General features: G+C 35.6%; 1 protein-coding gene across 5 annotated transcripts in view; it reads left to right on the top strand.

Annotated features, from left to right (window-relative positions):
- The window catches only part of ZNF385B (zinc finger protein 385B), a 367671-nt gene that overhangs the window by 171605 nt on the left and 173146 nt on the right, over positions 1-22920 (top strand). The window contains exon 1 of one of the 5 annotated variants that reach the window (XM_072961241.1): positions 13026-13140. The exons of the other annotated variants lie outside the window; for them this stretch is intronic. Within the exon in view, the coding sequence (XP_072817342.1) occupies positions 13131-13140 (10 nt within the window). The 5' untranslated portion in view covers positions 13026-13130. Of the gene's footprint in view, positions 1-13025; positions 13141-22920 lie in introns of those variants that run through there. 5 annotated transcript variants of the gene reach the window in all.

Here is a 22920-nt window from a genome sequence, read left to right as displayed (position 1 = left end):
TTTTTTTGTGTTCTTCAGATAAACACCCACAAATGGAATAGCTGGGTCATATGGTAGTTCAGTTCTTAATTTTTGAGGAAACTCCATACTGTTTTTCATAGTGGCTGCACCAATTTACAGTCCCATCAACAGTGTACAAGGGTTCCTGTTTCTCCACATCTTCTTAAACATTTGTTACTCCTTGTCTTCTTGATCATAGCCATTCTAACAGGTGTGAGGTGATATCTCATTGTGGTTTTGGTTTGCATTTCCCTGATTATTAGTGACATTGAACTTCCCATGGGTCTGTTGGCTGTCTGTGTGTTTTCTTTGGGAAAATGTCTATTCAGATCCTCTGCCCATTTTTTAATCCTGTTTTTTATTTTTGTTGTTGATGAGTTCTATGAGTTCTTTATAAATTTTGGATATTAATCCCTTATTGGATACATGATTTGCAAACATTTTCTCCCATTCAGTAGGTTGCCTTTTCCTTTTGATGGTGTTTTCCTTTGCTGTGCAGAAGCTTTTTAGTTTGATATAGTCCCATTTGCTCAATTTTGCTTTTGTTTTCCTTGCCTTTGGAGTCAGATCCACAAAAACATTGCTAAGACCAGTGTCAATTATGATTCTATATTTAAAGAGATAAAGATATACTTCCTTAAAAAAAGAAACAATTTCCTTTCCCTCCATCCCTTCCTTCTTTCCTTTCATTTCTTTTCTCTTCTTCCTTTCCTCCCTCTGTCCCTCTCTTCCTTCCTTTATTCCTTCTTCCCTCCTTTCATCTGTCTATATGAGATAATTGATCATTTAAAGAAAATTGCAGATCTGCTCTTAGAAGAAAAAAGGGACTTTATAGTCACGTAGCTTCCTTCATTATACAAACAATATTCAATTGACGGGAGACACCAAAGCTATTCTTTTCTTAAACTTTGGATTTTTCATTGATTATAGCAACTAACTCAATGAAATTAAATACAACCAACATTTATTAACCCCCTACTATGTACCTGAAACTGCTATGTAGACACAAATATGTTGAAATACAATGCTTTTTAAGATTCTACCAGAAGGAAACAGGGAATTTGATATTATAGAAGCATGAGCGGTCCTCAAAATTAATCATTTTATGATTGATAATAATTTTAACTCTAATACAAACTTCACTTTTTCACATAATATTTAGATGTTCCAAATACTTAGGAACCAGATCTTTCATGCACTGAACAGATTTGTTTACATATCAGTGGTCAAAGGGAATGTGCACTGTCACCTGAGGAAGCTGCTTATGCATGTGCAGGTTCTGGTGAAGAGTGGTTGGCCTTTGAGGAAGGAGTATGCCCAGAAACAGAAACACTCACCCTACTTCATGACATGCATGCTTCTGTTTGATCTTCAAATGTTCGATGTTAGAACATGTTTTCAGAAACTTACATAATACATATTAATAATAAACTAAGTACGTTCTTATAAAGGGTTCTTTATAATATGATGCAAGCTAAGCAGAGAAAGTTAAGAGAAACAATATTTGAGGTGTTCAGGGAACTTTAGGTTGCTTTAGGTAGCCATCTCAAATACACATAATTACATATTGGAAGGCACTTTCATGTGATAGTGGTAATTAATGTTCACTGAGCATTTGCCGTGTGCCAGACACTGCTGTAAGTTCTTTACATGTAATAACTTATTTAATTCTGTCAACAATCCTTTGAGATGGAAACATTTATCATCCCCGTTTACATATGGACAGACTTTTAAAGTAACTTTGCTAGAGTCAAAGAGTTACAGATGAGTGACAGGACTCAAATCCAGGCATTCTGACCCCAGAGCCCACATTCTTAAACGTTATGTTCTATTGCTCAGAATGAAGGCTGGATTTACACTGGAAAAAGTTCTCATTCTTGAGAAAGCTAAATAAATTAAAGAAAACTTGTTTTTTCCCCATATTTTTATTTCAATTTATAAAATTAAATATTGCCCGTCTCCAAGAAAAATGTGTGGTTGAATGGATGCCTTTTCAGTGGGGTGCTGGACTAGTTTACAAGAGGTAATTATTTTCAGGAATTTGGCAAGCTAGTTATTAAAGAGTGTTGTTAAAAATTAAATTATAGAAACATACATTAAATGAATTACATTTAAAACAAGGATAATAAAAATTCAAAATCCACTACTTTCTAATTTTTTAACTACATTTTACCTCTCTTGAGGGTTTTTATATCTATTGTGTGTATGAAGGAAATACTATACAGTGGTGTGCTACTGAGTATTTCTTCCCAGCTCCACTTTCAGTAATGCCCATCACACTGATAGCATGAAATTGGCAATAGTGGGGGAATTTACACCATGAATTGGTAAACACTACAAATCATGGTTCTTCCCCAGAGAGCCGGTTGTTTAACATTTACTACACCACTCCCTTTATTCTGTCTTTAAAACATTTACCTTAAGTTGATTCTCACAAGGGCTCTGTATTATATAGAGAGTTTAAACTGTATAGCAGAGACCTCTGGTGTCTAAATTATATTAGTGCTGCAGTGCTCACTAAAGGGGTTTGAAAATATTCATCAGTTTCTCATTAACACAATTTATTATTTCAGAAATTTGGGAAGCCATCCTTGTGTTTCATGATCTCCAGTGAACTAGAGATTTTTGGTTTAAGAAATTCAAATTTACAAAGTCCCATTATATAGTACAAGGAACTATATTCAGTACCTATAATAGCCTATAATGAAAAAGAATATGAAAAGACATGTGTATATATATATGTATAACTAAATCACTATGCTGTCCACCAGAAACTAACACAACATTGTAAACCAACTATACTTCAATTAAAAAAAAAGAAAAGAATAAAAAGGAAGAAAAAAAGGAAAAACAAAGAAAATAAATTTAAATTTGTCTCTACAAAGTAAAATTTTATTTTCTCCCTCAGTTTGCTGAAGATAGGAGCCACTGTAATGTACAGGAAAATTCAAGATACTTGGATTCTGCTCCTGTCTCAACCATCCAGTGACCTGGGCTTAGTGGTCTCGCCTCTCTGCATTTGGAATCAGCTAGGCACTTTTTAAAATACACTGACGACAGATCCCACCCAGACCTATTGTATCAGAATCTCTGGGGAGGAGCCTAGGTGGCAGTATACTTTGAAATGCTCTTGAGATGGTTGTAATGTATAACTGATTGGAAAAGTGGTCAGAATATTTACAAAGAAGACAAACAGGTTACGACTATGCCTTCTGGCTGCAGGGCCACAAATGCTTTCAAATTCCGCTCTTCAACTTCCTAGCTGTGTAACCCCACATTCCAGTGTCCTCATGTATCAAATTAGAAAAATGCTGCATTAGTAAATATAGGTAAACATTTAGAGGAGGATCTGATACCGAAGTGTTTGTTGTTGGTATTTTTACTCTTAAGGACACTCTCTTAGTAGTTCTATGTGTCATCTCCATGCTTGGTAACATATAGCCATTTATGTACTTGAAGGCTACTCTCAGATGTTCTTTTTCCTATGTTCTTTGTCTTTTCTACTCTTTTCTAGCCTTTAGTCATATCAATATTTCCCCTTTTAACTGTCCAAGGTTTTCATCTTCCCTCAAGCTGGAAAACATCAAAGTACAGTGCTTCAGATGGCTCAAAGCTACAGCTGAACCATATCTGCTTTGCCATTTTAATAAATCTTTTGAATTAAAGCATTTGCATTGGCTGAGAATGATGTTTTCTTTGCATGATAAAGAATAGAACTTTTTTTCTGGTATATGAAGTAACAACAATTTTTGTAGACCTTTTTCCCAGTAGGAGGAAAACCGGTGCAGAAGAGAAAGAAGAAAAGATCTGTTTGCTTTGGGAACTGTGTGATAAAGATGAACAAATAGCAAAAAATACTCTGATCAAATCTTCAAAGTAAAACAAAGGAGAAAATATATTTTCTCATCCATTCCATTTAAGGAGAATCGATGACAAATTAGATGGTGAACAAAGGAAAAAGTCCTCCTGAATATACTGTTTCAGGAGCAAAATTCACTGGGAAAAATAGCCAGGAAGCAGCACTTTGATGAAGGAGAATATCAGAACCATGGCAACCTAGAAGACCACTGCTTACTGCTGTTTCCTTGGGTGCCTGTTTTCTAACATCTTTGATAGGGAACAGGAAAGAGGTGAGATAAGTAGGTATGAGCACCATCAAAAACTATTTGGAAGTTGAAAACTAGAAAAGGTTAATTCAGTACTATGGTCTTTGCTCACCCTCATATGATCTTATATTTCAAAGGTTGTAGAAATTATTAAATGCCACCCTGTCATTAAATATTAATGACACAGTAACCAGTGCCCAAAATTGACTTACGATGAGAGTGATCCTTCAGAGATGTAAGAGGAATTGAGTCTGTCACGTGTGACTGACTTGTATTCTTTTCTTGTGGAGAAAACTAAGTGTAGATGCATGAAAGGCTATTTCTCTTGGCCAGGATTTATTTGGTCTCAAGTGAGACTGAGGCTAACTTAAGAAAGAGAAGATTTGTTGTGAGGATATAATGGTGAATCTCAGGAAATGTGAAACCAATCATTGGAGACAGCTAGAGTCCCTGGAAACTGGTGTCAACTGGAAACCATGGGGAACTCTCTTTTCTCTCAGAGGCAATCTCTACCTCTCACAGTCTCTTGTCTTCTCAGCACTTTATGCTCTTCTTCTCTCTCGAGTGACCTGTCCTCCTTCCCTGTAAACTTGGGCTGGAACATGAACCCCAGGGAACCTGGTAGCCAGCACTTATGTTACCAATTTCTCATTATACCTCTGATGATCGGCTGCCCCTAAATCAGTTATCTACACCTGGTCCTGGTCCCATCAACTGTGACTGGAATGGAATAGAGTCATGTGGTACAAAGAGAGGTCACATTAGGTAAAAGAGGCTGGGGCCTGGCAAGCCCTAGAAACAGGCTTTGTTCTTGCCTTAATTACAGAAGTGGTGATCTAAGGCTTTTCCTACTAAAAGTTGTAGTACCTGTGCAGCACATGGTTTCTGCAGAATCCTAGTAAAGAAAACCAGAAGCTAGAATTCTTCCTGAGTTACTGCTGTGGTTGCAGACTAATACAGGATCACTTGAGATTATATAGCTATTTCTCTCAGTCATTCATTTGAATCATAATATGATGACTGCTGAATGTTAATGGAAGTATCTAAGATTAAGATGAGAAAGAAATAGCAAATCATTATCTCTGAATCTCAGAATTTTTCTCTTTTGTGGGGACCCAAAAATTAAAAAATGAAATCTTAACAGTGGTATTATGCCATTACTTCCCAAATATGTTACTTTGATACAATAAAATACATAATACAAATTTTATTATGCAAGTTGTTCATTGAAAGACACATAACATAAAGATAATGGATAAATATTTAATATGGATAAATCTTCAAGAATACAAACATGATAGATGAATCCAGGTGGCAAAAACAAAACAAAAAAACACAGGAATTTTTATCAGACAATGGAGCCTCTTCATAAATTGTATAGATTAGTGCTTTTGGCGAGAGTAGTATGTGAGCAAATGCAAAGAGCTTTGTGCTCAGAATCAGGAAGCATTAGTCTAAGGTAAGTTCTCTGAGAGCGGGGCTCCTGTAGCCTCTGCATTCAGAACAGTGCCTGGCGCAGAATGGGACCCAATAAAAATGTGGAGAATGAATAAATATTCCCATGATTTTCATCAGCTAGATGACAGTAAGTGGGGTAATTTGTCCGTTTGGATCTCAGTTTCTTCATGAATAAAATGTTGGTTTTGGAGTCGTTTTCAGTATTGAGATCCTATGTTTATATGACATTTTCAAAATTTCAAAACATTAGTTAAAATCTTTTCTTAAAACTACATTTTAAAGCACAGACTCAGCCCCTGAACAAAGAAAAATTCTTTGTCTTTTTCTCATTTATATGGTTAAAGTTTATGTATATGAATTATCTTCAAATAGTATATTACTGGTAAAAATATTTTTATAGCTAATTTAACAACACAGATCAAATGTGGGGAAGCTGTAGTCATGTGCCTCTAAAACTATATTCAGACATTTTGACTTTAATGAATTCACCTTTTATGGAATATTTTTAATGTTTTTCAGTCTAATTTTCAAATGCTTATTGTAAACAGCTCTTGAAAGAAAGCAAAAGACATTGGTGATTTTTATTTATTTATTTATTCATTCATTCATTTGGATTTTATATTCATGGAGAGCAAACCTTAAAATCCCTCTGGGTTTCATCTCCCAAAGTTAGATATACCCAAACATTTTTGTTTTCAGAGCATCATCTCACTTCAGACTGGTCCAACTTGTCCAAAGTTTTATGGTCTTGTCCCTCTCTCTCCAAATACATGCTGTAGGCACATTAGAAAAAGCACATTTCTCCGAGCCAGTGATCACTCACACGGGATCACCAGTAACAGAGCATTTTGCTGCCATCGGCAAACTCTGCTTGAGAAGACAAGCTGGCTTTGCATAAAAATAAACAAGGTAGAGTGGGTGCCTATTAGGCAGGTGGAGATTTTTTTTTTAATGGAAAGGAAAAATATATATAGCATTTCTAATTTAACCCTGTTGAAAAATTTAACACATGTGAGGATCTAACTTAAGAAAATCTACATGGTGTTACTTGAACATCTGCTGTCTAATGTAGGAGGGGAGCAAGTGCTCTGGTAGCATCACTGATGACATAACAATTCTTTTGATGTGTCCAGTTGTGCAGAGATCTGATGTGTCTGAACCACGTTAATTGTATGTCACTATGTTGTCATGGAAATCTGATGACACTGATAGAGAATAAATAGTTCAGTGAGAGCCATGTTATTTCAGGGCTTCTGGGAAGACGCATCTTCCCAGTGTATAGATTATTTCCTTCATGTAAGTTAAACATGGGTAAAAATGGCAATGCTACCATAGTGGTTAAAAAGATTTAATGCCTTAGAAGAAGTCATGCACGTTAGCCTATCCGTGGGCTGGATTCCCGCCATCACCTCTTTAAAGGCTCTTGCTGCTCATCTATATGGATGCAGGTACTGCAGATGAAGTTGCAGTCACTGAGGAGCTGTGGGAATCGATGGCTGAAGCCCCCTAAATATTGTATTATCATTATCCTCATTCCATTTTATCTTGTTTATTTCCCACCACTTTCTATACATTTGCACTGTGACTGTGGTCCTCCTGTATGTGTTTAGCTCCACGCTTGCCCTTACTTCAGTCAAATCAGAGGATCGTTAGGGCCCAGCAAAAACTTGAGAACCCAACCACTTCTCAACATTTACCTACTATAAGGTTTTTAAATGAGATTATCTAAATTATCTAGTTCTGCTTCTCTATTTTTAAAAATTTTATACATTTAAAAAAAAACCCCAATCCTTCCAACTGCAGTTTTTAAGATGAGTTTTTTTTTCATTTTAGTACAAAAAAAGTAACACTACAGAAAAGAGTAAACAATAAAATTAAAAATTTCTATAAACCTGCAGTGTTTAATGTATTTTGGAGTATTTTCTTCTGGACGTGTTTCTGTAGATATGCACATATACAAACATTCACATGTACATATATATATGTGTGTGTGTGTATGTATATAGAATATGCTTTTTTTGGTGTGACCTTTTTTGTATAACTAGTTCTACATAGTTTCTCCCACTTGATATATGGTGAACATTTCCCTATGTCACTGAATGTATTTTGTTAGTGTTTCATCCTATAGGCATACCCGTTCCTTTGCTGTTGAGCATTTAGGATGTTTCTATATGTTTGTGATTATATATAACATAATGAATATCTTCACTAATACAAAAAATTTAATCATTTCTTCTTAATTTTTCTTCTCTGGGACCATTCTGGATTCTCAAACTCAGAACTCATATGACTCCCTAAATATTCACGCTATTCAAATAAATGGCAGGCTATCTAATAGTAATGATCCTTCATCTACAGAGAGCTGCACTTGTAGAAAATTGGAAAGCTGATTAGGCTACAATTTTTCCTCAGTTAAGCATAATCGCACCAGAAGTAATTGTAGTTAATGCCTTTAAGTAGTCTTAAGTAAAAACTAAGCACTAAGTATTAAAAATGAAAATGCTACTAAAGAATTTCACATGTATTTTAGACACAAAATATAAGAACTTGAATTAACACATAAGATATGCTGGAACTTAATATTTAGCATGATAGAAAATTCTGAAATAATGGTATAGTTCAAAGTAAAATAATTGCTCTCAGATAATTTCATTCTCCCCTAAAGGAAAAAGAAAAGAAAAGAAAAATCTCCCCTGAAGGAAAAAAAAAATCAAAAAGAAACAAAAAGACCACTTACTCTTTTGAAACACATTTGCTTTTACTTAAAAACAATTTACATTTTCAATTCCAAAAAAAGAAATACTTCACATTCTCTGGAAATCATTAGAAAAGAACTTTAGCTCAACCCTGCTCTCTCAGTCACTGGTCTTCATAAGGAGGGAGCTTGGAAGGAGCACTGGACTGGAAGATTTATGACCTTGAGTAATTAGCTTGTTCTCCCTTAGTCTCAGCATCTTCATCTGTGCAGTGGTTGTTACAAGAATTGAACGTAAAACATCTGAAAGAGTGCCTGACACATGACTTGCTCTAGGTAAATGCTGGTTCCTTTTGTTCCTGCTCTCAAATGACAGTGAGAGATTGTTTCAAGAGATGGAGTTTTTAAATAATTTCTCTCCTTGAGAGAAAGTCATTGACTAAAACGGAACTAGTAGGTGAATGATTGTCACTTTGCCATAAAATTAAAAACATATAGATATAATTTGAGGAATTGTTAATTATACACCAAACCAAAATGAAAATTTAAAACTCCAAAGTTAAGGCAATTCTGATGTCCCAAGGGGTACCCTGATTTCTTTACATATAATGAATTGGCCAAAAATAATTAAAACAATAACTTAAATTTATAGTAATTTATGGTTTCAAATATTGTCATATTTAGTGGATTTGATCTTCACACAGCCAACATCACAGAAGCCCATGAAAGGTGAGTGACTGGCTCAAGGGCAAACTAATAGGGCAAACTTATTTAATTAACACTAAAGACAGAATAAAAGATATTATGTTATTTCTATTTCTCAGTTCTATTAACTGTCAAGTAAAAAGAGAAGAGGAAAACCAAAACTTAAAATGGTAAATTATCTAAAAGTTAATGGAAGGGAAAACTTCTTATCAAAAACTATGCTCTCAGATTTTTTTTTAATATTAAGTAACAAAAATGGAAATAAATGAGCCATGTATGCATCTTAAAAACTAGAAAAAATAAAAGTTAATCAAAAGAAGTTAGAAAGTGGAAAAGATTTATTATTACTCACAGCAAGCATGAAGATAAAAGCAAATCTTAGTGGAGTAGAAAACACAAGAGATAATAAAGCAAGAATTCCAAAAAACAAAAACAAACAAACAAACAAAAAACAAACCCAACAGCTACTTAAAATCTACTTAAATAGACAAATGCATGACCAACCTGATAAAGGAAAAAAATAAAGAAAGTATAAATATAAAACATCTGAACTCTAACTTTCCCAACGCAGCTACTCCTATTGCTGTTCAGCCTTCTTAGAGAGTGGTGGTCAGTCTTCAATTTCTTTTATGAAGTTAGCATACACTTAGTATCAAGGACCTGGTAACAATGCTGTATTAGAACTCCTGTAACAAAGTAATACAAAGTTGCTTAAGCAACAAAAGTATATCCTCTCACAGTCCTGGAGGCTAGAATTCTGAAGGGTTATTTTGGATTATTATTTATTTTTAAAAGGTTTTTCCTAATAAAACTTTGAAAGAGGCCACACCCTTCTGTGAAAGCTTTTAAATATCAAATAATTTTAGAGCTGGGATGGACCAGAGAAATCTATCTAACAATATACCCTTATTCTACTACTGAGGAAAGACTCAGTAATAGTGGGTGACTTTCCAGATAGTTAATTACATCTTGGTTTTCTCATCACTTCTTCCGTATCCTCACACCTGGAGGGCTACGCAGGGACTCCAGTCAGTACAGGGCCAGGAGTCGGCATCTCCAACTCTTATGTCCTTGTTCTCCCTAGTATCATGCCTTCCTGCCAGTCACTACTTGCTTTAGGTCTGGTCGGGGGAGCATCCACCTTTGCCTCTGGCTTTTTCTCTTCTGCCTTCACAAAGGGCCATTAGAAGATTTATGCAGTTTGGGGTTTGGTTTTTAAAATGTTGTATGGGAATAAACTGTCACAGAGATGTCCACGTATAGGTTTACTCATTTAGGCAATACTGAAGGTTTATTGTAATTGACTCAGAATCAAAGGTAGGGTTTTTTGTTTTGTTTTGTTTTTTGTTTTTTCCAGAAATACATTATTACCACTAACATTTAGGAGTCATCCAGCAGTGCTGTTTGTATTAAATTAAATTACTTGGAGGTGAAATAGTCAGTTGTTCTCAAACCAAAGATATTGATTCAGTAGTTCTCTGGTAGTCCCAGATATATGTATGTATATGTATTTTTAGCAGGTGTCCTGGTGAGTCTTTAGGTTGTTTCCATACCATACTTTGAACGGCAACAACAAAAACCTGATTCAAATCAATTCATTGATCATTAATTTTTAAATAACTGCTACCAGGAATGATTGTCTTATTTCCCACTAATATCAAGTTTTATCAAACCTAAGATTTTCTCAATTTTGAGTCCTATCATTACCTTATGTATCATTAAGAAAGAAAAGATTCTATCAATAAACTGACACAGAGCCTTGAAGAGAGTCCCTCTGGACCTATGAATTATTCATACCAGCAACTCACCACCTTGAAATTTCTATTCGGAGGGATTTGGCAATTTCTTCTACCTTCATTTCCATTACTGGGCCTGTGATAGGTAAAACATTTGCATGAACCACAGCTTCTTCCATCTGTGGTTACCTTTCATATCTCCTCCAATGGAGTAAAATGCTGCTTTCCAAGAAAGTCTGAAATTGCTGCTGTTTCTCCAGTAATTAATGTCTGCTTCCCTAATAACAAATACATACCCCACTCCTGTTTATATTTCATCTTGGTATGTAATGACTGATTTTTAAAACCAGATCGTAGTGTGTATTTTTTTTTAAGTGTGGGTTTTAAAAATCATTTTTAAATGGCAAACTCAACACATGGTATCACTCAAAAATGATATCACTCAACCGAAGAGACAATAGGAACACTTATGACCAAGTCCATGGACACACTGACATTGACCACGACAGTTGTGAGTGCTGCCTTGTGCCTAGTTATCATAAGGTGTGATTAATTATAGACACATCCTGATTCACAGCCATGAAAAGGTGGGGGAGAAGATCTTAGAATCTGTGTAATTTGGTAATAAACAGTGCACAATGGAAATGTCTTCCCTATAGATGCTAGGATAACATAATGAGCTAGAGCAGCGGTTCTCAAAGTGTAGTCCCAGGACTGGCAGCAACAGCAGCACCTGGGAATTTGTTATCATGTAATTTCTTAGGCCCTGCCCTACACAGACTGAATCAGAAAGTCTAGGGATTAGGCCCAGCAGTCTGTTTTAACAAGCCCTCCAGGGCATTCTGATGTCGCTCAAGTGTGACAACCACTAGGTTAAAGTGAATGGAGAGTCAAGTGCATGCAGAGAGGCCTCCTTCTATGTGTATGAAGAAATGTTTATTAATATAAACATACACATAGCCCTCTACTTATTGAAACTGTTTACCCAGTTGGAGAATTTATATGTGTAATCCTCCAGATCACTGCATCCAAATACATACATTTGATATACAAAAGGCCTATATTATGCAATGGCCAAAAACCCCCAGACCTTGCTATGTTTTATTGTTATCACCCATGACCACCTGTCTCCCTTTGTTCTCTTTGCTTCAGACTATTCTGTCTTCATAGCCTTTCCCCACTTTCTCTTTATTACCTGGATTCATTCTCCTTTTACATGTTTCTCACCCTCTCCCCCTCACTTGTCCTGATTTTAACTTTTCACCACTTTTATTTTTATTAACCAAAATAAAAGTGGCTAATCATGTAAAAATTGAGTCCCCAAATTATCTTTAATAGAGAAATACAGGAACATAAATGAATCCCTATAAAACTTCACTGCTCAAGAATTTGGACCCCAGGAAGGTATAGTTTAACTGCTGTCCTCTGTCATTTTAATATGTGGAAGGTAATATCTGTTGTAGGATAATTTTAAAACAATTGCTAAAATATATACTATTTGGATGTGTCATTTTATTTTCTATTTTAGAAAACATAGTCTCAGAAATCACATTCAGCTTATTGGCTTTAGTGCTGGTTGGCATGCTGTGTATTCTTCCTTTGAGCTCAGATGGATTTTTTTTCTTTTTAAATTGTTAATTCAGATACAGTAGAAAAATAAAAAGAAACGAGATAGTTCTTTGTTAAATGTTCACTGCAATATCCTTATTGCTTTAAAACTGTAAGGTTTGTTCTCTCAAGAGAAACCTATTTCAGAAATAATTATCTTTGTATTGGAGTCAAACAAACAATCCTTTGTGAAACTGAAATCTCATTGGAAGCTCAAGCTCATAACACAAAATAGTAAACATGTTTGCATTCTCTGATCTTTGATGAGTGATATAATTTTAATATAGTCTTCCCTAAAAACATGCATATTATACAGAGCTTAATTTGCAGCAGGATTTCTTTTTAGTTTATAGTTAAGTGTATTTTAAATTCTTAGAGAAAAAACATTAGGGAAAAAGAGGTTGGTTAGATTTTTTTCAATGTGATTTTATAAGCTGATTTGCATGCATTTACTTTTTTTTCTTAGTGAATTTAGTAGAAAATGTGACTTGGAATTTTTAAGAAACAGTATGATCAATTCATAACTTACATCTCTAACTCCAGTAAACTAACCTACTTTTCCATAATTTTTTTTGGCTCTGAGGGCTGAGGAGGCAGCATCTGCTGACAGTCACTGTATTGTTTGTTAGTTTCAACCGAGGTACACAGTGAGTGAGTGGAGTCGGTCCAGTACCCCAGCAGGCTTAGGATTCAAGGAAGAGTTTGTGAAGGTGAAGGCTCTGTCTGTAATAAAACGTGTGGCCAGTTAACGTTCTTCTCAGCTCTTGATACCTTTGTTATACAGAAATTACAGACTGGCTGAACTGACTATTGCTAAGAAACATGCTACTAGGTAAGTAACACGACTTAACAAATGGTGGATTTGTTCTAAAGTGAGAGGAAGTATATATGGAGGTATACTTGGCTCTAGCTGTAATTTTCCAGATTTGTACAGATTTCAGATAGTGCTAGGCAGTGCCATCATTAGTATTATTTGTCCTCCCAGGATTGGGGGTGATGAGGTTTGACCATTTAGAATCATATTGGAAGTCTGTGTGTAAGTTAAGGAAGCAGTTGTGACTAGCTTAACTGTATGTTTTTCCTTCCATTAAGATGAGCGTAACATTTTGGGGCTTAATCAGTAGTTGTTATAGACAACAGAGTCTTCATGAACTGAATGTTAACATAACTGCTGGTTTAAAAATATGTAGCACTTCCATATGTTGTTAAAATGCTGTGATATGCCTTCTAGAAAGGGCTGATTCTACATGATTATTTTATTAATTTTTAAAATATATGGAAATACCTGGATAGTCAGCTATAAAATTGGTTTTAAGGAGTACAGTATTGAAAAGGTAAAGTCTTAGGGTGTTGCATCTCTTTAGTAATGTTGACATTTATGTCTTATACAATGTAAGGTTTTTAAAATATAGCATTTCTTGCATTCATCTTAAGAGAAATCTGGTAAAACCTTTTGAAGATCTGATATAGGAAGCTTTCTCATTTTATAGAGGGGCATAATTAAATAAGAATTTCATTGGAGGCTACATAAACAAAATGTCTCATTGATAAAATGCTTCATTTATTGTCAGGTTAATATTGTGAAACACTGGCTGAATTTTATGGCTTGGATTATTTATTTGAAAAACAAACATTTTCCTAATAGAATGTGTCAGTAAGTGTACAATGAGTAGAGGAATTTTCCAGTTAGTAAAGGCTGCACAAACATCTGAAGTCTCCAGGAGATTAAGTGAAAACATCTTTTATTGCAATGGTTATACTTTGACCAGTTGCACACATTATTCCACATATGAGAATTATTTCGGCCTTTATTTTAGAGCTACCCCTAATGTCACTATTTAGGGATGTTTGATAATCCATTTGGGATACAGTAAACATAACCATGTTAGTAGTTTAAAAGGTAAATTACATTTCTGTTTTGTTGTCAGTGTGTTTAAATAATTTAAATATTAGGTCAGTCTGCACAGAGAAAGCCTATAATTGATGATTTATTTTAGGTCAATTTTTGCTATAATTCCAAGCCTATTTTTATTCTACTTGGTAACAGTGTACTGTTATGAGGAAAATACTGGTCTAGGAATTAGGAGACCTGAGTTTGGATTCTGGCTTCTCCACATTGCTCCTAACCATTGGGTATCCTCTTCTATAAAATGGCTTCATAGAGCTTTACTTTGTTTTTGTTTTTGTTTTAATTTCACTTCTGCCCTCTTAATTTCCATTATCCTGTTATGTTGGAGGCTCTCTATATATGCATATAAAGCACTGGAAATTTTAAACAAGGACCATCCTTTCACATGGGAGCTCCCTTCAGATCATACGGTTCAATGCCATTAATACGGAATGGGTGATGTAGACAATTTAGGACAATAATCCTGGTCTCTGAGAAGTGCCCTATACTTGTGTGAAGTAGCTGCCATCTTGTATCACTTACCGAGGTCTTGATACACATGTGTATGTTTCACAACCCTGAAGTCAGAAAATTCTGACCAATACCCATCTTGAAGACATTTATTTTTTTTAAGTGATCCTTTAATTGAAATAATCTACATAATAAGTATCTTCTCACGTGCAAAATCTCAAACTATGTTATACATCACATTCCTTACCTCTCCTTTTGCCCAGGATTCCTCCATTTGATTGGAAATTTAAAGTTTGCAGACTTGGGCCTTTCCTGTCATTTCACTGAGAGAATTTCACTGTGGCTAAAGCAGCAAAGCACGAGCTTCAAATGACAGGAGTTTGAATTCTTCTTCCTCCACTTCTGAGTGGTTTCAGGAAAATTGTCCATCCTCTCAGAACTCATTTCCTCTGTAAATGATGATCCAAATATTTATCTCATAGAATGAGATATTATAAAGTGTCAAGCATAGTACTTTAGCCTCTAAGTTGGTGAACAGTAAATGGTAGCCAATTATTGTTGTTGTCTTATTAAATTGTCAACTGTTGATTTCTATTTAGATTCACCATACTTTCTAGGATTACCATGACTGTATAGGTTTTATGAAGTTATTTGCTCCAGTGTTCCAACAAGACGAGTGAATTATTTTCCTGTGTGAATTTAGAGTCAAACAGAACTAACTCTAAATTATAGTTGTGAGCTATAATTACTTCAATGGTTAAGACCATTTTGGCCTCTGGGAGTGAAAAGTTATATTTTACAGTGCATATGAAAGAAGTATTTGTGAATTCATCTCTGTCTTCTATTCATACCTGGGTTAAAATGAGCCATGGTGTTGAGAGGTTTCTTTGGAACATTACATAAACTTACTTGTTCCTGGCCACATAGCAGTTGGGAACATGCAAACAGTCCTGAAAGGAACCAAACAGAAAATTCTTCACAGGCAGGAAACCTAATATTTACACACTAATCAATAAGGTGATGGTCACTAAGGTGGCTTATGACTAAGATTTTCTTGTTCGTCGTGAATAGAAGCTAGCATCTTTTCTTAAAGGACTGACTTCATGTTAACATGTTCAGCAGGACTAGGCTGAAGCACAACTGTGACTCAGGCTTTCCCGCATCAGAGGCTCTCTGCTCCCCACCACTTCCCCGCTCCTGGAGGCAGAGCCCTCACATTCTCCTCTTTTCCCCCAGCAAACTAGCTTCCCCATCTTCCAGTCACACTAGGGTGTAAATAGCTTATAGTAGTTCACCACCATGTCCCATGAATTTATTAATAAAGTGAACAATAACAGTTAGTGGGTTGGAAGCTTTGGAATAAACAAAGAGGTACATCCTCTAGATTAAGCATTCTCACTGTCCCCAAGGGGCAAAAATTCATTCTAGGAGGCAAAAAAAAAATTGTACTCTTTTTATGCACAGATATACATATAGTACATAAACAGACATACGGTCTATCTGTGATATTAAAATTTCACAGGGCTCCCCATTAAAGAAAAAACTGTAAAGGCCCATTAGGGAAGCAATCTTTTTTTTTTTTTTTTAGTGTTGAGAAACACTGCTCTGGATGAGGATCTCAGGGAACTCTATAAGACTATAGAGTGAATCTTACTGAATTGCTTCTTAATTTTTTAAGTATGAAGAAAGTTAAGTCTGACTAGTACTTATATATTTGAAACCCATATTTATGTTCTAATAGGCAAATATAGTCATTTGTGTACCTTTTACTCTTTTTAGTTTTAAAAGAAAGTAAAGAGGAAATGACTTGAGAGCAAGATGTGCTTGGATTTGAATTCCAGCTCCATCTCTTCACTGTTCTGTGACTCTTGGCAAATCACTTGTCCTCTTTTAGCCTCAGTCTCCTTGTCTTCAGTTAACTTGGGGATCATAATCTCTACCATGTAGAATCCCAGTATCACAAGGATTAATCAGCATAATGTACTAAAACTTTCTGCACATTACTCAGTGTGTGATAAATGCATGCCAATTAGTAGCTATCGTTTTATGTGTTGTGCCTTTTTATGTCAATTACTCTATTTTAAAATTGTTATAGAAAAAGATTTAAATTTGGGAGATAAAAGTATAATTATCCATAAAATACAGCAATCTCTCTGAGACAAGTATTAGTACTACCCAATCCCCAGTATCTCCACAATAGATAGATGCATAGACACATAGATACATAGATAGATATACAAATAAATAAAATCCATAACAAGAAAGATAATCTTCTGGTTTTCCTTTAAACCAGTGACCATACCTACTGACATATATCAAAAACAGAATAAACTCTAAATTAAACTTTTTTCTATTTTGCTCAGAGGCAATTCTTTGCTAAATTAAACTTTTGCCATCTCTATATGCAAATATAGTCTATTAAATGTAGAATGAGTAATTTTTCTGGCAGTTCTGTTGAAATATGTTTTCTTTAAATACTACATTGGTCTTACTCAGCTGCAAAGTGAATGTTTTTTATTTGTTTGTTTGTTTGTTTGCTAGTACCAGGAGAATTCAGTATCATTTGGAATTTATGTCTGTTTGTGATGTCACTTTTACCTAGAATATTGTCATTCCCCTTCTCTGTATAGATAGTATTTGCTTTTAGGTATTCATCAACATGCACAGAATTACAGGATAGAGAAGTTAATTGAAAGGAAAGGAAATAGAATCAGCCAGTATTTCAAACTTGATAATTCATGTGGCGTTGGGTGAATTTCGATACTGATACAGCTCTGTAGATTTTATTTGTTTCTTTGAAAGGAGGATTCACAATTCATTCTCTCTCTCTCTCTCTCTCTCTCTCTCTTTTTCTCTTTGAAGTGATTGTTCTGCTTTTCTGATATATTAAAACTCTAACTTGCTGATCTTGTCCCCAGGTTATTTTGTTTTCTTCTGCTTTGCAAGATTAACACTCACCTCTGCAGATGAACGTCTGTCATTGTAAGGACTGTGATATGGTAAAATAGGATATATGAACAATTCTGAAATGTATGATATAGTCCCTGTTGCCTTTTCAGCTTAACTTTTCTTAAGATAATTTATCTTGTCAACAATGTTTCCACTTTTCTGTGATAGAAGTCCTCTAATACAGAATAATCATGTAGCAGTGTTCTCCATTTCAGGGTCTAGCTTTGTAGTTCTTGACTTTAACAGCAGAAAGCAGGAGTGTGAAGAGCAGAGAATACTGTCGGTGGGTAATGTGTTTATCTGGCAGAGATAGTCCACAGGCAGTGGAATTCAGAAAGCACTGATGATACAGTTATTTAAGACTCTTCCCAACTTTCCCGTTTCCTGTTTCTGGGAGAACAGAATTTCACAAGGTAGACAAGCATCACTTCTCAAAAGCATCTGAGAAATCAAAGAGCCTCATTTAAAATAAAATATATTGGCTCGGATTCTGTTTCCATATGCTTTGAAAGTCATACTCCCAAGAGGATTTTGGAAGAAGTTTTCACTTTAAAAAGTCATTAGGCTGCAAAGTTGGATTAAGAATACATATGTACTAAATGTCACCCTGGAAGTTCTGGTTCAAATACATATTCTCTGATCCATATAGAATTGCCTTAAGTCTTCTTAGTGCCAGTGGAAGAACCTGAGAGTTTTCAAAATAGTAGGAGTAAATGTTTCAGCAGAAATGCTGAGATTTGTAAGATAGCCCCTTTGAGGACTGACCTGTGAAATTTCCCAAATCTGAAATTCTAACAGTGTCATCCCCAAGAAGTTAGAATAATCTTCACATACTTGGAACCATAGAATCATGAGGCATTAATATGGCTTTTGCACGATCTCTGTTTCAGTTAAGAGAGCCTATGTGACTTAATCGAGGTGTCTTATGAAGGAAAGTTGGAATTAGAACCCAGTTCCATTATTTTTCTCATCCATTTACTATGCTTCCCTCTGTTGCAAGTAGGGAAGGTAAGAGCCCTGGCCCAAGGCTTCTATCTATCCATGATGGAAGGTCATCAGATGCCCTAAACTCCACCCCTTAAGTCACCAAATCCAAGATTTTCCCTCTGTAGTCTGCTTGAAACTTGGCTGAGCCAGGTCTATGACATTCCTCTGTTGAAACTGTCTTGGCCCTCTCTTACTCATGTTCATTTCTCTGTCTTTCTTTCAAAGTATTCCGAAACAACTTGGAGAAGCATTGCCAATTATTTCCCATCCCTTTAGGAAGATTAAAGTGTACTTGGCTGGTGTGGAGAAGTCACTGACTGGCCAGTCTGAATTGGTTCACTAGCTGGGGTATTGTTGAAATGAGAGAACACTTGCCACTGCTGGTCACATGGTGTCTTGGTCTTTTCCTTCTTTACCACTCTCTTGAGCTTTTCAGGGTACTTTCATGTGGTAGGAGGAAATCTTAAAGATTTGGTTTAATAGTTGACATGTGCCTGATATGTTGGACCTCATGCAGAGGAGGAAGGACCTGACTCTATTTCAGGGTGTATCAGTCAAAAAGTAGTGATTGGACACTCAAAGCATAATCAACTGGGATTTTCAAAGAGAATTTAATGAAAGACCTGTTTGCAGAGGTGTGGTAAGGTTAGGGGAGTCAACAGTGGATACTGAGGTTACTATTGACCAGCCATAAGCTTCTGTATTCCTGGAGGAGAAGGGGAGGTAATGGGGGTGTCTACGTTTGATAAGAGCTAAATTGTGGCCTGAAAGGGAGATTGTTCAGCAGGAGTGGTTAGCACAGAAAGATGCCACTGCCAGAGTGCAGGCAAGGAGGGAGACTAAAAGAAATACTCTGACTTATCTCTCCTTCCCACACAGAATGGGCAGAGTAGAGAAAGGACCTGGGAGCTAACAGAACACCAACACACATGGTCTCCTGAACTCATTTCAAAATATCTTCCCCACCCAGTCTTCAATTTGAACAATAATTGATTGAGAATGTTCCTTTAATGCATCATAGTCCTCTGTGTTCTCTTTAATGTTCTAGATATTGACTGGCTTTTAAAATTTTATTTTAACTTGGGACCCTTAATGCAAATGTTAATTGTTGCACTGTGCAACAGGGTCTAGTGAGGAATTAAGATCTGTTTGCTCCTAAAAGAAATGATCTCAACTCATCATGCTTTTGCATTTTTGATCACGCTTTTTGATGGCTTATTGATGTTCTATATAATATCAGCTGGTATGTGTCACAGCAGTCCATGGTTACAGCAGCTCTAGCTCCTAGTTCTGAATTCAACTGTTTTCATTCTTCTGTGCATTTAGAAAAGAGAAAACCATTACTGTAGTTATTCACCCAACACATTTTTATTGAGCATCTATTATGCTTAATAAAAGGCCCTGAGGATAGATATCAAGGTGAACAAAGCAGAAAAGGTTCTTGCCCTTAAGGAGTTTATGCCTCAATTATTTTTCTAAACTAAATCTTTGAGACCTTAAGGACTCTCTTAAGAATCTTTAATCTTCTGATGCTTTTGGGGGCTGGGTGGTGGGAGGCACATTTTCTAGTGCTTTGCTGAATTCTGAGTTGTTGAGGTTACCAAATAAATAAGTGAGGTACTTACGGCACTCTACTTAGTACCATTTGTCATTCGTTCAAAAATAATTTCTGAGCATCTACTATATGCTAGCATATGTAGCGACTGAGAAATTAAGACAATATCTTAGTGTTTAGAGTACTGCTCATCTAGTTGGGAAGCAGATATGCAAATAACTACAAATGGCAGTGTGTCAAGCGCTGTGGGACTAGCAAATGATTCCACTGTTTTGGATGAGGTGACCGTGAGAGTTGCTGTAATAACCGTAACGCCTAAATTCCTGGCTGCTCAAACGAGCCGTTTAAAGCCTCGCTGTTAGTAGCGTGTGCTTTCATTTAATAGGGGTCCCGTAAGCACTCACTTGTAAAAGCAGCATTTCCCAGAATCCGTGGGCACAAACTGTTCGACTCTTTGAAGCACACGTGAAACAGTTCCAAGCACAGTGTTAATACTGTTTCGGGATAAACCATGTAACTCTGAATTAGGGGGCTCAGTAGAAATGACGGTTTTAGAGATCATTGAACATGTACTTCATATGATTAGTGTATACCTGTCCTCTGGAAAAATACTCGTTGAAACTGAAAAATGAAACCACATAATTTTGCAAAAGGTTGTCCTATTAATGATTGGCTTTATTTATATATTTTACCGGTTCCAACTATAGACTCTCTAGCTACACAGGTCATAGCCCTTAGTTATGTTTCTAAATCTCTTCCTTAAAATGCTCTGTCTAGGCTAGAGCTAGCTGGTTCTCTGACATGTTGAAAAGGAACCTCAGTAATCCTATTGTAAAACTAGGAGTAACCTTTTTTTTTTTTTCTGGCAGTGCAGTTTTGGCATGCCCAATCAGGCTTTCTATTATAAACGATTGAAAAAACTCCTGTGAAATGTATTTTTCATTTCTTCCTGACTCTCTTTTCTCTTTCTATTTTTTGGGGTGTCCCTGATAAAGTGAAGGGAAATTAATATCCACGTTCCACAAGGAGGAGAATCTTCTTTAAGTTCCCTGTATTTACCAGGGCAGTTCACACTTTAGACCCTCCTCTAACATCAGCCCATCCATGTGGTACCTTGCTGATGCTTGAAGCACACAGAGACCTAGGAGGCCTCTACAGAGCAATATTCACATCTGCCTTGATCAGGTTACATACTTAGAGATCATATTTGGAGTTCTCATAAAAAACAGTCTCAGGGGCTGTCTTATTGGGATTTGAGTTTTCTTTCGCTCTCTCTTTCTTATCTGTTTATTTTTCTGTTTATTTGTGATGAAAGAGGTTGAGCTGTTTGTGTCCTGTATAATATAGTTTGTCCATGAGTTTGGAAAAGAGTATAAACTTATTTTTGTACTATATGTTAGCTACATTTTAAAATGTTATACTTCATGTGCTTTTCTTCAGCATCCAGACACATTTTTAGGCAAAGTGCCTCTAAATGTAAAGCAGTATGTGAAATTATTAATCTAAAAAAGTACAACAAATATATTATTTTCCCTGTGTATCTAGACTTTTTGGACTTTTGTTAGTGTATTTGTTGAGTAGCTTTTTTTTTTAATTAACCCTTGCATTACTTTACACTTAAAAACACATTATTGAATATATTATTTCAAAATATAACTTACATAGTATTTAAAAATAAGTTTATCACTACAAATATTCAATCATTATGTTGTACATCTGAAACTAATACAATATTATGAAAATTATATCTCAATAAAGTAATAAATTTTATCCCTTGTTAATTACCTAACTTTGCAGACAACCTATATAATTTGACCCTTTTGCCAAATTTTCCTCAAATGGTTAAAAAAAAAATCTTGGGAGAAACCACATACTCTGAAGATATTCAAGTCAGAATTATTGAAACAAGTCTATGTCTTTCTCCTTTATTGTGCAGCTAAATCACTGTGTATTTGTGTTATCATTCTTGAGTAATGTCAGTGGCAGAGGGGAATCAATAGGCATTGTTTCCAAGTGTTTGGCATTTTGATGCTGAAGATAACTATTATGCTGCTGTTTTGCCTTAATCAATTCTTACCTTGTATCAGATATGCCTATATCAATTGTCTAGTGGATTTAATGCCTATTAACTGTCTAGTAAGACAGGAAAAGGTTTAGCTATCAGTCAGCTAAGTCTTGTGCTGTGACACATTGATTCAAAGAAAACTCATAATGTTATATAGATAACCACAAAAGACTTTTGTATCGTCCTTTCTCGCCTCCCTAACTTACTGATTTCTACTTTTGATAAAGGCAATGAAATATCCACCATGTGTGGAATAAATGTGAGTTACTGATAGAGCCAAAGGGTGAAAAAGGCACGATGTCATTCTCAAAATGACAGCATGTTATAGGATTCCTCTTTCAACAATAACCCCCACCCCCAGCCTGTGCACCCAGCTCCAGCAAGAAGGAGATCATGTTATCCTTTCAGCTTTTAGCGGTATCTATTACTTGGGCTTGCATTTGTCTTCAAGCATCCCTTATCTTGAATAATGTATGGTACCTTCTTTCATATATGCCTGTTCTTTGTAAGTGCCCCTGAATATATAAACCCTGTTTATCAAGCAAAACTTTCCGTAGCAGTGTCCTAAACATGGGGCTTTGGATTAACGGAGCTGAATGTGAATCAGAATTTATTTCCTTTTCTAATACTTCAGACACACTCCCTTGTTCCAAAACGTACTGCCTACACATAATCTTTCCAAGTAAAATCTCTCATT

Source organism: Vicugna pacos, chromosome 5 (assembly GCF_048564905.1).
Source record: "Vicugna pacos chromosome 5, VicPac4, whole genome shotgun sequence".
Taxonomy (NCBI): Eukaryota; Metazoa; Chordata; class Mammalia; order Artiodactyla; family Camelidae; genus Vicugna; species Vicugna pacos.
Note: the sequence above shows the minus strand (reverse complement) of the source record. Positions and strands in the feature narration are given on the sequence as shown.